At 55.2% G+C, this 14,615-nt stretch overlaps 5 protein-coding genes across 5 annotated transcripts; all 5 read left to right on the forward strand.

Annotated features, from left to right (window-relative positions):
* Positions 1 to 935: 935 nt before the first annotated feature.
* N656DRAFT_706825 (Orm1 type endoplasmic reticulum protein) lies at positions 936 to 1,630 on the forward strand (the record flags this gene model as incomplete). Its single annotated transcript, XM_064811383.1, has 3 exons — positions 936 to 1,071; positions 1,172 to 1,530; positions 1,583 to 1,630. 3 exons carry the CDS (start codon positions 936 to 938, stop codon positions 1,628 to 1,630), a joined length of 543 nt encoding a protein of 180 aa, XP_064671276.1.
* A 2,806-nt stretch (positions 1,631 to 4,436) lies between these two features.
* On the forward strand, positions 4,437 to 5,181 carry N656DRAFT_594518 (uncharacterized protein). The gene is made up of 2 exons (XM_064810223.1): positions 4,437 to 4,922; positions 5,035 to 5,181. Exon 1 carries the CDS (start codon positions 4,572 to 4,574, stop codon positions 4,917 to 4,919), a length of 348 nt encoding a protein of 115 aa, XP_064671277.1. The 5' UTR covers positions 4,437 to 4,571; the 3' UTR covers positions 4,920 to 4,922; positions 5,035 to 5,181.
* A 149-nt stretch (positions 5,182 to 5,330) lies between these two features.
* On the forward strand, positions 5,331 to 9,649 carry N656DRAFT_767438 (uncharacterized protein; the record flags this gene model as incomplete). The annotated part of the gene is made up of 2 exons (XM_064813557.1): positions 5,331 to 7,985; positions 8,066 to 9,649. 2 exons carry the CDS (start codon positions 5,331 to 5,333, stop codon positions 9,647 to 9,649), a joined length of 4,239 nt encoding a protein of 1,412 aa, XP_064671278.1.
* Positions 9,650 to 10,443: 794 nt separating this feature from the next.
* On the forward strand, positions 10,444 to 11,027 carry N656DRAFT_594520 (uncharacterized protein). The gene has a single exon (XM_064810224.1). It carries the CDS (start codon positions 10,487 to 10,489, stop codon positions 10,856 to 10,858), a length of 372 nt encoding a protein of 123 aa, XP_064671279.1. The 5' UTR covers positions 10,444 to 10,486; the 3' UTR covers positions 10,859 to 11,027.
* Positions 11,028 to 12,185: 1,158 nt separating this feature from the next.
* On the forward strand, positions 12,186 to 13,980 carry N656DRAFT_750667 (uncharacterized protein). The gene is made up of 3 exons (XM_064812998.1): positions 12,186 to 13,063; positions 13,129 to 13,305; positions 13,499 to 13,980. Exons 1-3 carry the CDS (start codon positions 12,547 to 12,549, stop codon positions 13,687 to 13,689), a joined length of 885 nt encoding a protein of 294 aa, XP_064671280.1. The 5' UTR covers positions 12,186 to 12,546; the 3' UTR covers positions 13,690 to 13,980.
* Positions 13,981 to 14,615: the final 635 nt, after the last annotated feature.

The raw sequence follows: 14,615 nt of genomic DNA on the forward strand, positions 1-14,615 counted from the left end.
CGTTGGATTTCCACCGACTCTCGAATACGAAACCTAGGCGCCTAACGCTGCCGAAATGAAATGTTAGTGCGACAAGTCGTTTGACTGCTCCACTTCTCCCCAATCTCCGGCAAGTATCAGGGGTCGAGGTACTAGGAACCTCATCTCCGCCCGTCTCCCCGGGCTTTTGAGGCCACATTGCCATCTGTGCTCAACAAGGCGACTTTCAACGCTCATTCCCTATCTACTAATGTTAACCTTCTGGAATTCACAAGAGCTATAGGACATTGCTGCATCTCTATACAGCCGTTTTTCTCCGACCTTCATTCAAGTTTCGGCACCCCGCTTAACTAAGGCATCCTCCATCTGACCCGACTCATTCTCCATCTGACGCGGCCTGCCAGAGGGGCCAGGGGATTGTCCAATAAGACACCGAGTCAACGACATCTTTCCACCGCACTCTTTCTTCCGGGGGCCACACACGAGCTGCTGCACCACCGCCCGTCGCCGGCCCAGCACCGCACCGAGCCGACATCTTCTACTCCCGCTACTGCCCGCGGCTCATCCGTTTGTGCCGCTTCCTCTTCCCGCCGTTTCACAGCCCTGGAGGCCATCGAACCGGCCATCTCGAATGACTTAGACCGTGGTATCCTTTGGCTCTTGGGACACCACAGTTGTGACATCATACCTCCAGCAACAGAAACTCAGTGGTCTCGTCCGCCATCGGATGACCTCGGCCCCGTCACCTTTTTCCCTCGAACCGCAGGTACTCCGTCGCCTAACCCGGCTTCACGCGTCGAACTTTCCGTTCTCGGTTCCCTTCGAGCGTCGCACCTCGCGGCGACACAAACACCGCCAAACTGTCTTCACCTATTCTACTCTCTCGTACCGCCTTCTACGACGCTGCGGGCACCTACCCTCCGCGTCGTGGTGGGGCTATGCACAGCAGCGCCGCCATGGCGGACAAGAGCAGCCGGAGGAGGAGATCTAGTAGTATTCTCCAGGTCTATCATGAACCGCCCGAGCCGATTGAGCAGCTCAGCGACCAGTCTGCTCTGCCAAACCTGAACGCAAATTGGGTCAATGCAAAAGGTACGTATGCTCCCGGCCGAGCCCCCCCCCGCGTGTCTGTCTCCCTCTGCAGTGCGACGAGTTCAGAGTTGACCTAACACCCGCTACCCCCTTATGGCAGGCGCGTGGACGATACACTTCGTTATAATTGTGTGCCTCAAGATTCTTTACGACATCATTCCCGGCGTCTCCCAGGAGACATCGTGGACGCTGACCAACATCACGTACATGTTTGGCTCGTATATAATGTTTCACTACGTTCGCGGAGTGCCTTTTGAGTTCAACGGAGGGGCATACGACAATCTTAACATGTGGGAGCAAATCGACGATGGCGCTCAATATACCCCTGCCAAGAAGTTCCTGCTGAGCGTACCCATCGTCCTCTTCTTATTGAGCACACATTACACGCACTACGATCTCGCCTACTTTACCATCAACTTTCTTGCTGTTGTCGCCGTCATTATTCCCAAGCTCCCCTTTGTGAGTCGTCCCTATCCTGCTTGTCTCGGGTCTGATGCTAATATCCAGGTAGAGCCACCGCATGCGCGTGGGTCTGTTCTCCGGGGTACCGGAAGATTAGGGTGTGCTCGCGCGTTGGGGTCTGTGGTTTGGCGGAATAAGATTCAGCTCGAAAACACGCACAAAGGAGCGCGCATCATGTGGGGGGTTTAGGCGTCTGATGATCTCGGGGGTCGTGGCCACTTTCCCGACGATACCGTCTCGTTCGTGTCGAGCAGGAAATAAGATTGAGTGGTGGGATTCCACCTTTTCCAAGTTCCGGCGTTCAAAATTCAGCAGCTGTCCATCAACGCGAGGTTCAGAAGGAGAGGGGGTGGCAGTTAGCAGTGAGTGATGCATCGGGTCATGGATGGCCTGCTCTTCGAGCCAGTCCAGGCTAGGTAACAGCAAGGACGGGCAGTATGAGGGGATGACGGACCTACCTTGGGCCGGTGCGACTGGATATCCTCATATATCCCGCCTTGCCGCGCCTCCTGACTACCATGCAGACCAGTGCTAAACACACGGGATCAAATCGCCCCGCTTGGTATCTCCCTGATCCTGCGTTCGAGTGCCCAACAATGCTATTGACCTTGATCAGATCTGTGTGTGCTTCTTTATGCTTTGCTTTCCGGATAGGACACTGCTATGTGGCTGTCCTGTAGTGTTCCTGCCCCCCTCATCTATGGTCCGGGTGCTGTTGTGATTGGGAACCGATCTTACTACATACAGACTAGCAAGTAGTAAGCAGCACTTAGATGGGAAACTAGGGGATCGCACTTCGCAGCGATCAGGGGCAACGAAAATATAGCCCCCGCTTCCCACCGAATCCGCAACTCTCTCGATCACAGCATCTCAAAAGTCACCTCAACCATCCCGTCAATCCTACCCGCCAGGGAATCTAGAAAGATCTGGTAAGACTACATTTTGTGCTGAGTCTCAGCAGAACGTCAAAGAATAGCAGGTTACTCAAAGGGAACGAAAAGGGGTGGGAGGATCCGGAAACGGCATTCAAGTTGTGTGTCCTACGGAGTAACGCATCCAACTTGGCTGGAGATAGCCAAGCTCCGAAACAATATTGTTTTGGATGATGAAGATTTCCAAGCTGCTAGGCGTGAACCCTAGGTACGTTACCAGCCAGCCAGCCATCTCGGACTGGCCTTTTGACTCTTGAGCTTATCGGGATTCGCAGTACACAACTGTCGATCAGGTTGGTTAAATGGTGTCCGGATAAACCCCTAAAATAGCAAAACCTTCCGGTTGGGCAAGGACGACATCACTGCCAATCGCCCCAAGACATAGCTGACAAAAAGACCAGGACTTGCTATGAGACTGATGTTACTCTTCCCCCCTATGAGAGGATGTCTGATGTCGCGGCAAGGACTCGTCCGATCTCACAAGCTTCAATTCTTCAACCTATCGCCCGTCGACCACAACTTCCCATCATGGCTCCTGCAGCACGTCAATCACGGCGGGATTTGCATAGAATCAACTCTCCCTAGAGCGGAAGCAAGCAAGCCGGTGGTCTGCCTCTCGCTGCATGTCAGTCTATGTGGTGTACTCCGTACGTACCTACGTAGTCTCGTCGTCGGCACTACCATCTAATAATCCATGACTGGCCGGCAAGTTCCGAGGTTGGAGACAGGGATTTCTTGATCAGATCTGGTTTGCTCCTTTCGTTTTCCCCGATATAAATGGGAAAATCACACCAAATGAGCAGTGACCGAATCGATCAGGCTCCTATCGTAAATGCGAAAAACCACGATCAATTTTGAACTTGGGGCCTAATTACGTCCGCTTCAGAATTCAGAAGCAGTCTTTCTTTCCCAGTAAGCCCAGTTTCAGACCCTACATGTTCAGGAGCCCTTGCCGAGAAAGGGTCTGTTCGGTCACACCTGCACTCCTTGCACTAGCTCGCTATTAGTGTATACATACATATGGTTAGCTGCAGGGAATTAGGGATATCAACGTTATCCCAATGGATCAATTGTCTCTAGCTGAAATTTCTTTGGGAACACCTTGGGGCCGCAACTAGAAGATATCATCGACCAGCGAAGGGAAGAGCTCAAAGGGGTAGGTAACCCGCGATCCTAGATGAGTGAAACACAGAGCAATACTCCGTAGACGACCTTCTAGTGCGGCGGTGCGCCCCATAACCCAAGAATTCAGGTAGGTATGCCCCTTCTCGTGTACTAGTACTGCGTGGCCTGTGGAGCGAACTTCTTTTTGTTTTCACCCAGAAGCAAGACATACTTCCAATCTATTGGAAGTGTTCTGCATGTCCATCGCAATTCTGCAGCCACATTTTCCACCGATCAACTCGACATGATGCACACGCCAGGGGCCCATGTGCTAAGTAACGCATGGGAAGGGATCGCCCGTGGCAGGCTGCTCAAACAACCGGGGAAGGGTGCCCCTTTCTCCCCGCTAGACCAATCCCGTCTGCAGTGTGGGGTGTCAATCAAATCATGATGGACCCTGGCCCCCTAACCGAGCATTCTCTCGGAGGCTCGTGGAGATGAAGCAAAGCTCTGCAGTTCGGGAGACGGGGAGACGGAAGAGACGCGTCTCGGGTTTTGAGAAAAAGCAGCAAAACCATCGATGCCACCCGGAGCGGATTTTGGCTTGGATTCTCTCCCAAGTTCAACCCTTCGGCAAGAATATCGACTCCAGCATCCCTCACAGCAGGGCGCCGCCAAGTTTGTCGGACCGACCACAACGCTCCCCTGAATCGAGACTGCTGTGCCCCTAGCGCCCAACGTTAAAGTTACATAACCCGGCTTATGTAGAAGCGGTGTCGAGACAATTCGTCCTTGAGCAACACCCGTCGAGCACGATACTCATTAACCCATTCCTGCACCAAGCAGAGGAGGGGAATTGAGTCAAAAGCCGTCGCTGCCTCATCCACTGTCTCCCGCCGTTTTCTTGGCTTGACTGCACCGAACCGCCGGGTCCCGACAATAGGGATTCGCCCTGCCAGGTGCGTCCGATCCGATGTTTTCGCGATCCATTACCCATTGCGAATGGAACCGTTCCGTCGCGACTCCTGCCTACATACAAGAACCCGGCTCGGGCCAGTACTGTATCACTGTCGTGTGCTGCCGTTCCCCAAAGATTTACCGCTTCTTCCTCACGGGTGCTTGCCTCACCCGTTGCCTAGTCGCAGGCAATGGCTTTACATCTTTGCCCCGAGGAGGTTGCGATTGCTGACAATCTTGGCACCCTGCGTTTCCTTCTACGTGAATTGGTTATTTTTTCTTGACTTCTCCCGGCCGTGTTTCGGGAAGCATGAAATGCGCAACGCAATGAATGCATTGGACATGTGCCACTTGCCCGCAGCCATTGTCGAGACACATCTACGAACGTTATGAGGGGTGGCTTTCGCCTGCCTCTTCTGTTGTGCTTCCAGCGTCGTCTTCTGTTTCAACTACGCCACACCCACACGCAAATTCCCAGCGAATCGACTAACACAGAGTTGCTTTCTAGATTTCTTCCGCAGCCCTGGTGAGATCTCGTTGGAGTGCCGCTGCCTAGACCTCCGAGCAACGACGCAGTAAGCTGCTACACACCGCCCCCTCTCGCCACCTGTCCGATCGGCCACCCGCATTCGACTGGTCTGTACGTCGGAAGGGAGTGGATTTCGGATGCGCCGCGCTGCCGCCGCCCTGCCACCTACCGAGGGTGTCCGGATTGGGTGACATCCCCTGCACCTAAAGCTGCACGAAAGTAACGGGGGACCTGCACTCGGGAATTACGCTGGGCAACCCGGCATCTCTGCCGCCATGGTTTCCTCTATAGACTCAATCACGTCCCGCCCCTCGTCTGCTCTGGCCTCTCCTCTGCACAGGATGCCGTCGCGGTCGAGAACACAAAGCTTATCCAGCGACCGGCCGTCGACTGTCTCGCACAGCCTGATGTCGCCTCCGCTGGCCGTGTCACCCGAAGCGGCCTTCATCGCCGCCTCTGCCGCCTCCCAAATCGTCACCAACGATCACGACAGTCACGCCGAGACCTGGTACGACCAGCATGGAATTGAACCGTCGGGCGAGACGGCTGCTGTGTCGCCCGCTGCGTTGCAGCTAGTCAACAACTTTCTGGACCAGCTGCTCTTCAACTTCCTCTCCGTCGCCCGCTCCACCACCCTCTCGGCACTCCGCCCGGCCGTGACCGAAGTCTTGAAGCCGAAGCTCGCCAAAGATGCCATCAATCAGGCAGATGAGGAGCTGAGAGAGTATCTCGGTGGGGACGACGAAGATGCACAGATGCCGGCAGGAGATGCCGGCTCGCCCGCTGATTGGGACCTGGAATTGGCCTGGAAGCGAACTCGCCTGCGTTGCATGGTCTACTCATCCCTCGGAGACATGGAGGAAGAAGACGAAGACTACTATATGGAACAGGGCCACCTTGACAGCGGACTTGACGAGCGCATCTCCGAGGCCGTGTCGCCCGCCGTCGCCATCTTCTTGACATCCATACTGGAATTCATGGGTGAACAGGCCCTAATTATTGCAGGCCAAGCCGCATATCACCGAATGCGGTTGAAGTACGAGAAAGAGCTCAAGGAAGGCGCGCGGAGCCCCACGGATGTCGCCGATAGGGTCATTGTGGAGGAGCTTGATATGGAGCGAGTCGCGCTCGACCGGACCCTGGGTCGCCTGTGGAGAACTTGGAAGAAAAAGATCCGAACCCCTGGATTGGGGTCCACCGATCGTTTGGCGCGATCCTACTCCATAGACTCGATGCGCGGCGTTATGGGCCATATGCGCTCCCCCAGCGTCGCTGCAGAACTTGCCGTTCCATCCACCGTACCTGAACCCGACACCGAGATGGACAACAGAACGACAGGCGCTCAAGACGAGCAAATGGCTGAGGAGGTTTTGGATGAGTTCATGATTGCTGCAGGTATTCCGCTGCCATTGGGACCGAACGACGTTGCCGAGATTGAAGTGCCTGGGCTTGCAGCCTGCAGCGATGACGAGGCCGATGGGGATGACGCTGGGCAGGATGCCGGGCCTTCCCGTCCAAAGAGCTTGATGATACTGAGCGGCGCGCAAGAGCTGCTAACGGCGCCCGCATCAGCTCAGTCATTCACTCCTCTAACCGTCAAGAAGCGCCCAAATTCACTTCCCGCACCTGCACGTACGCCATACGTCTCACCTCCCAGCCCTCAGCAACAGATGGCGTTGGCTGCCGGGGACGCTGAGGGCTCTGAGATACCCGACGCGCGTTCGGCCGCGGCTTCAGATGCAAGTGAAGAAGGCAGACAGGCGTTTTCCGACGATCATCAGGGCTCTGGTGAAGGTGTGACTAGCCTTGCTGACGACACAGATGATGAGATGGAAGAAGACGTTGATGACGAGGTATCTGTGGAAGAGCCACGAATTATCAGATCGTCAAGGGTTTCCATCTTAGGCAGAAGTCCCTCTGGCGCGTCTTCCGATCAGGGTAAGCCCAGTGCTATCAACACCAGCTTGCCAGCCAGGACTCCGAGTATCCATTCCGCACGCTTGATCGACGTTACCAGCCCCCGCAGCCCTGCCATGGGCTCGCAACGCAGCTCCGTAGTCGTTGCTGAGCCGATCCGCCAAGCAAGCCCGTCTCATATCAGCGATGTAGGGCCCTCTCATGCTGCTGAGGATCGGTCACGGCACTCTTCAGACAGCACCTCAGGTGGCAAGCTGGCTGTGGATCACGGTAGCAGAAACGGCTTGGCAGCGAGAGAGTCCATCTCGGAAATCGAAGAAGCAGCGGACAACGATTATTCTGTGTCACCCATTACCCCGACTACTCCTACAAGCCAGACGGAGTCCGGCTTGCCTACTATTCCGGAGCCGGTATCCGAGAAGCGGCGTCAGCTGGTCGAGGCTACTGCTCAAGAGGCCGGGTCAGTGACTGTGAACGGTGTCGATCGTATTCAGGCGCCATTGACCCCTCCTAAGCCTGTGACCAAGGTGACCATATTGCCTGCGACGGCATCTCCGGCATCAACCGCCTCGACTATGAGCGGTACCTTTTTCATCGAGTCGATGCCGGTCCTGCCAGAAGGGAGACAGATCCAAGATCAGGTTTTGACGTTGGCTCAGAGACATCGATTAGGCCACCCCCCACCTGTTCCCGAACGAAATGCTGGGCGACAACCCGCTGCCAATATCTCCGCTCAACGCCAGCCGGCCATGATTGGCCAAGTGTCTGTGGAGCGTTCCCGTGCCCGTAGCCCATCCGCTCCGTCGCCGTACAAGTCCCATGAGCCGGCGACCGGGCAGACTCGGCAGCAGCATCCGTCTGGCTCCCCATCGTCGACCAAGCTAAAAGCCGTACGAACTTCAGAGGATGGCATGCAGGCGCGTATTGATGTCGTGCGGGACTTTGAGGAACTTATCCAAAGCGACCAAACCATTCAGTACACCTTGACTCCCGAAAACATGCGCGACATTGACGTAAGTCTAACTCTTTTCCCCAATGAGGTATTATGTGGTCTCGTTACATGACTGACATGCCACTCTTGTCGCGGTCTCAGGCCGTAAGACAGGCTGCTCCTGGAAGCCCGGTTGTTTCTGTCAAGACGCGAAAAAGCGAAGAGGCTCGTCAGAATGGAGTCCGCTCCCGTTCGTCGTCGGGTGCTAGGCCAAACGACTTTAGGATGGCGCCATCAGCGCACCGACCCTCGGGGTCCGGGTCACATCCAGTTACTGACGCGCATCATGGCAACAGAAATGTCACTTCTGGCACAGGCAAGCATGGCGGCGTTGTGCCACGCTCTACTCCCCCATTGCCATCAAAACCTCGGGCTGCCAATGGCCCTCAACCGAGAGATGCCAGGTTGCCTCGAGAATCGTTGAACGATCTCGCCGAGTTCATCCGCTCGACCGGTCCCAACGGTGGCCAAGCCCCTTCTTCCAACCCGCAGCCTCAGCCAGGTGCGATTGGCCAACGGAACGCCAACCATGCGTCGAAACCCAGCTCCGAGGCAGGCCGATCGTCGACGACCAGCAATCCCAATCGGCCAAAGCTCCAGGCCCGCGGTGCAACCATCGACTACAAGGATGACAATTCGGATTTGATTGACTTCATCCGACGCGGGCCGCCAAGCACCCCAGGTAATCCACGGATTCCAAGGGCTGTTGCTCCATTTCGGACCACGATGGACTCGGATCAGCTGGCTGGCGCAGTTGGTGGCAAAGCTGTGGATGCTCAATTGCGCGACGTTGAAGTCAGGAGTAGCCAAGCCTCCACCAACGTCACCGACTATTCGGTGCCGCCTTCTCTCCACTCGTCGATCAATTCTCACAGTGCTCTTCTCGCACGGCACAAGACGTTCGCCAGCGATGGCCCCGATGCCGATATGCCGATGCCGACACGCAAGACGCGGCGCGTTCGCGACCCCTACGCCATCGATGTCAGCGACGAAGAGCTCGACGAAAGCGGTGATATGCAGATGCCGCAGCCCAACAAGCGCGGCCAGGCGAAGGAGGAGAGTCTTATTGACTTTTTGAACAACTATAAGCCACCGCCGGAGCCGCCTGTGCAGCCCTTCAACATAGCGCAGACACGCAACAAGCCCAAGAAGAAGGCGAGCGCCCCCAGTCTCATGTCCAGACTCACCAGACGCGACAGCGGGCAGGCGACAGGTTTGGGCTTGGGTACACCCGCAAGTCCAAAGGCATCAGCGCAGGTCCCGGGTGAGTCGAGAAGTGTGAGCAGTCGTGCCAGCGGTGCCAGAGGTGGCCACATTCCCATCCAAGTGAGCATACCTGCCGGGATGGACCAGTATGGCCCGCCGAGAACCTCGTCCAAGGCGGCAGCGATGATGATGGGCGGCGGTGGCGGAGAAGGGCGTCCCGCGGCGGCAGCAGCGGCGGCGGGGCGCGTACCCATGAAGAAGTTTGAGCCGCGTGATGCGATCGCGGTCCCGTCCCGCGCAACGTCGGATCTGGCCGAGTTTTTGAAGCACTCGGGCCCCCCGCCCGGCATGTCGGCTGCTGGTGGCGTGCCGAACCAGTTTGCGGGAGGCCCGCCGGAGCAGGATGGAGAAGCCAATGGCCTTTCGAGAGTGTTTGGGAGGCGGAGGAAGGCTAGTGTCTCGGCGAGGAATGGCTTGTGAGGGAGGGAGGGTGTTGGGTGTCCCGCGGGTGCTGGGACGGGTTGTTGTGATGCGAGATGGTGAAGACATTTGGTATGGGTTGGATTGGATTTACATTGTTGAGCCGTTTCTTGTACAAAGTTTGACACTTTTTGGTCTGTTTGGTTCATACCACGGGCATAGCTTGGGCCTTGGATTTGCTCTCATGACAGACAGAGACAGGGGAGGGCTGGATGACAGCATGTTTATGTTTCTTGGGGGGGTTCTTTTTCTTTCTTCTCTTGGTCCCCTTTTTCTCTTTTGGTTTCTCTTAACCTTTGGGCGGGTTGAACTGCAGAAAATCCATTAACCCCTCCCCCTTTTTGGCCCTTTTTTTCTTTGTTCTATCATCTTATCTTTCTTCATTCCCGTTTTCTTCCACATACGGCCAACTTCATTTCGACTCCTGGTCCCTTTTTTCGGAAGCGCGATGTCTGGCCTTCTTGGTTAACTCGGCTTTGATTATGATACCATTGGGAGGCTTTTTTTGAGTCTTGAAAATTACAGGTTTTTAGTTCCGGCTTTCTGCTCTGCTCGTTGATATGCGCTGCTTTTGATCTTTTGTGCTTGCTGTGCTTGCTGTGGTGCTCAAGAATCGTCAGAAAAACACCTGTTTGTATGAGTTGCTGTTATAGCGGCCTGCCTGTGTTGACAGCCTGGCTGACCTAGGTAAGGTAGTTGAAGGGACGACAACCGTTGGTACAGTACTACATCTATTATGTACAATATTTTACATGAGGTTGTTACCCCTGGATTGGATGGACGTCTTAATTCTCAAACGGTTTAACCGATCAGCCCTGTGCTGTTACACAGTCGGAGATGTCCACGGGCAACGTCAGCCCTCCGTTTCCTAACGTGTATGTAGGACTGTGTTGCACAATCTGGGCAGGCTTCGCGGGCACAGCTTACCGAAGTCCCGAAAGGGTGCGGCAGACAAGGACGGGCCGAAAACTGACAGGAGGCGACGACCGACTGTCAGACGAGGGAGGCTCCGGAGGGAGGGCATTGTGCAAAGTGTCTGAGTGTATGAGTGAGTGTGTGTTGTGGAGGGTGTGTGTGTTGTGTGTGTGGTGTGTCGCACAGCATCGCTTCGCTCATCTACCGCTGACCTTACTCCGTACTGTCCCGGACATAAACTCCGAGTGTGATGTGACTAACGTTACGGGACTTGCCTGGCTTGGTTTGGGATGATGAATTGGGTCGCGTCAGTAAGCCAACATCTCTTTCTGGTGTAACCTACCTTGCTGATTCAGTACGGTAGGTGTGGTGCGTGGCGTCTTGATTTGACCCCGGGAGGGGGGAAGGCTGTCCTGTCATCCGTCATCTGTCATCTGTCATCCGGCGTGATTTCGGCATACCTATGTATATACCTTGGACAATTGACTCTTTGATGGAAGGGATATGGATTGATGAGTTGCTCGGGACAGTACACCAGGAGTAGTGAACCAAGTTCCCATCAGCGAGTGGGTTTTCTACTTGATAGCCTTGTATTGTACTGTACAATACATACATAGAGTCATCACAGGCCAATGTCATGGGGAGTCTGTCTGTCAGCGGTTAAGTGTGCGGTACTGCGGTTTGTCTCTGTGTCCGATCTCCGAAGGGCATGGGATAGATGGGATAGTTATGTATGTGTGCAAGTGTGCATGTATGTCATGTATGTATGTCATGTATGTAGCTACTATACAGCTACGCTTCGGACATGAAACGTCCAGAACCAGTCCCTTAACTTGAAGTCCTACACTAGGTAGGTACTGTACCCTTCCTCGAGCCTTTCAAAACGGTCTGCCTAGACGAGTGTGCCAGTGCTATGTTAAGCAAGCGAAGCCGGTTGTGAGCGGGTGCCACGTGGAAAGGGAGGTGCGGCAGGGCTCCTGTTGCGATTCCGGGAGGTTTGGAAAGTTGGTAAGGGAAATTGTGCCAAGTATATCCGAACCCCGTTGTACCGTATTGTTAGGGTCACCGGAGAGCTTTGGGACATGCCAAGTGCTGACACGAGCTGTCATCTCAAGTTTGTTCGGTGGCTGACCCGTCGTTCCCGAAGTGGTAGTTTGAAGGTGCTGGTGTGTGTGGGGGGGGCTGGATGGGATAGGTGATGTGATGGTTGAGACTTAGAGAAGGGGAGCTGGTTTGCACTTGGCAGGAGTACCGTGGCAACAGTACCGTGGCAGCAGTGCGGTGATTAGGTGGGCATAGTCTCGAGCCGTGCAGCTGGAGATCGGATAAGCTGAGCTAGCTTACCTTAACTTCTTCAGGTGAGTGAAGGGGGTAATGCGGTGTCCTGTCTGGTTCTTGCCGTGTTTGTGGTGAGTCTGCGATCAAAATGGTATTGGCTCAGAAGCTTGTCGTTCTACTTGGACGGTACAGAGGAGCACAGTGTTGTGGCACGGTGTAAGTTTTCCCCCCTCCGAGGCCCCCAAGCCCAACAATGCGCAGGCCAAGAAACCCCGCCGTCACTGTAACACAGCGCGCCAGTCTCAAAATCCCCTCCCTCGTTCCCGCCCACGCCACGCCAACCTCAGGAAGCTACCCCGCATCTGCACTGAACCGAGAGGCCAGCATCGTCTGCAGCAAGACGAGCCATACATACCGTTACCGTTAAGTTTGCTGGCCTGGTCAGGCGGCTGCCGCGCATCTCCTGGATTGGCCCAGGATTACCCAGGGTTTGAGGGACAAGGCGAGGCTGCATGCAAGTTGCAACCGCCGCGGCTGGCGGTCATGACCACGGCATCAGCATGACGAGGCCAACAAATGGGGAGCCACAAACCACAGGGGAGATTGCATTGGTGAAAAAAGACTGAGAGAATAAGAGACTGAGTGAAGGAGTGAGGGAGTCGAAGAGATCCAGAGATAGCACAAATAGTTAAACAGGGGGAGAGATGGCATCGCCCTCGCCATCGCCGTCCCCCTCGCCGTCCCCTGCCCGCCGCGGCTCTCGGCTTGCCGGCGACGACAAGGCCGGCACCGGCTCCGGCTCCGACGCCGCCACCGCCGCCGCCACGCCGTTTCTTCCGCAGACGCTCTGGAGCCTGCAGGTGCCGCTGCACATCACGCACATATCTCAGCCCAACAACCCTTTCCTGGTCTCGGTGCCGCGCTTCAGCTACCTCGCGCTGCTGATCCCGCGTCTGACGGCCTACTATAACGGCGAGACGTGCTCGAGCTTCCACCACGAGGAGGTCCACCTGCGCAATCTCGCCGTGGGCCTGCTGGTCGACCTGTACCAGCCGGCGCTGCCCTGGCGTCTGGTTGTTGCTGATGGCCCGCAGTGGGACATTGGCGACACGTTCACCAACTCGGCCAAGGAGGCGGATTTTGTCCGTAATGGGAATGCAAAGCAGATCATGAGCTTGTCCAAGGAGCATAGTACCGCGTTGTGGAATGCCGTTCAGGATAGTGAGTTTTCTTTCTGGTAATATGGTTTATTACTGGGTGAACCATGAACTGACGTGCTGGACAAGACGACTATGCCTCCTTCAGCAAGATCAACAACCGTCTCCTCAACCCACCCACCCCGCTCAAAAACGTCCCCATCCGCATCTACATCCCTTCCTCGCCTAAGGACACGGATGGCAACGGGTCCACGCCGGGCTCCTTCAAAGTCGTGCAAACCTTGATCCCGCCACGGTTACCCAACAGTACGTTTATCTCTTCTTCCCCCCCTTCTTTCTCTTCCGTCATCACGACCCATTCTTTAAACCCCCTTTCCGCCCACCCTTTCCGCCCCCCATTTCCGTCCCCCAAAACAGTAGCGGTTTGGTCTGATTTTGCTTGGTCTGTTGTTTGTACTAACAACACGACCGCGGCGCGGCGCGGCGCGTCGGAAAAAAGGGGCTCCGCAGACGCTCGGCGCGGCACTCAAGACCCTTCTCCCAGACCTCTTCCCAAGCAGCCGGGATCCCATCCTGGCCAATGTCATTCTCCACGGCGGGCCGGTGCCGTTCCGGGCCCCGCTCGAGGAGCTGATGCGCGAGGCGGCCTACCCGGACGGCTGGTTGTGTCTTGTTGTGGTTCTTTTGTGAGTATTGAGTGAGTGAGGAAGGTCGGGCTAGGGAGGAAGTTTGGATTGGGGTGTGAAAGGGGGAGGGGGTTCGAGGGGTGGTAGCAGGGAGCAAACAACCACACATAGATAGACAAGACAGATAGTACGCATGTCCAGCGACCAGGACTTGCTTCGTTTTATAAATCATGACACAGAAAATGGCGGCCGGGCTGTGCCATGCTACGGATTCACGATTACATACATACATACAATGCCTACCGAGATGCTTGTGGTCATGGTATGTTGCCTGGCCCCAGAGGGAAGTATGGATTTGACATGGCATGGCGTACGTGCTATTCTTGGGGCAGTTCAGCCTTACTACATTGCCTATCAGTATCTCGTGATACATAAAACTGCGTCCATTCTTGCCCTCAGACAGGCCACACGTATACATCATGGATGATACATGCAGGACGAACTGCTCTAGTAGTGTATTGTATTTGTGGTATCTCGGGCATGTCCTCCCACGACTCCTTGCTCCTTTTCAGGTCCTTACCTCCTCCACAACCTCACGAGTAAGATACAGAAGGAAAAATGTCAGATGATGACATGACATGAGCCGTAAAAACCCCAGTCTAGAGAATAGCAATCCGTAGTACATGGATTCAACAGTGCCTTGATTCCTAGTATAGTGGCCGAGCCCATGCAACACCGAGCAAGCACTCTGCACCCTGACAAGCTGAACCAGGCCATTCATTATTTCTAGCGGGTATGGATGGGACCGTGATGAAGATGCCCGAGACATGATGAGGTGCAGATAAGGTATCTAGTTACAGAGGGTTGGTTACAGGGTAGTATGTCAAGTAGAATAAGAACGGTATATGTATCCACCCGTAAGGTTTATTAGCAAAAGCCTTTTGAACAAGCCGCACCCCTGCATTAAGAAAGAATAAAGCCAGTGCGAGG

Source organism: Canariomyces notabilis (genome assembly GCF_033297395.1).
Source record: "Canariomyces notabilis strain CBS 508.74 unplaced genomic scaffold N656scaffold_7, whole genome shotgun sequence".
Classification (NCBI taxonomy): Eukaryota; Fungi; Ascomycota; class Sordariomycetes; order Sordariales; family Chaetomiaceae; genus Canariomyces; species Canariomyces notabilis.

Coding starts and splice junctions, on each gene's coding strand:
- N656DRAFT_594518 (XM_064810223.1), top strand. CDS start 4,572: ATGGAACCGTTCCGTCGCGACTCCTGCCTACATACAAGAACCCGGCTC.
- N656DRAFT_594520 (XM_064810224.1), top strand. CDS start 10,487: ATGTCCACGGGCAACGTCAGCCCTCCGTTTCCTAACGTGTATGTAGGA.
- N656DRAFT_750667 (XM_064812998.1), top strand. CDS start 12,547: ATGGCATCGCCCTCGCCATCGCCGTCCCCCTCGCCGTCCCCTGCCCGC. Junction 13,064..13,128: donor GTGGAATGCCGTTCAGGATA/GTGAGTTTTCTT, acceptor GTGCTGGACAAG/ACGACTATGCCTCCTTCAGC. Junction 13,306..13,498: donor CCCGCCACGGTTACCCAACA/GTACGTTTATCT, acceptor GTCGGAAAAAAG/GGGCTCCGCAGACGCTCGGC.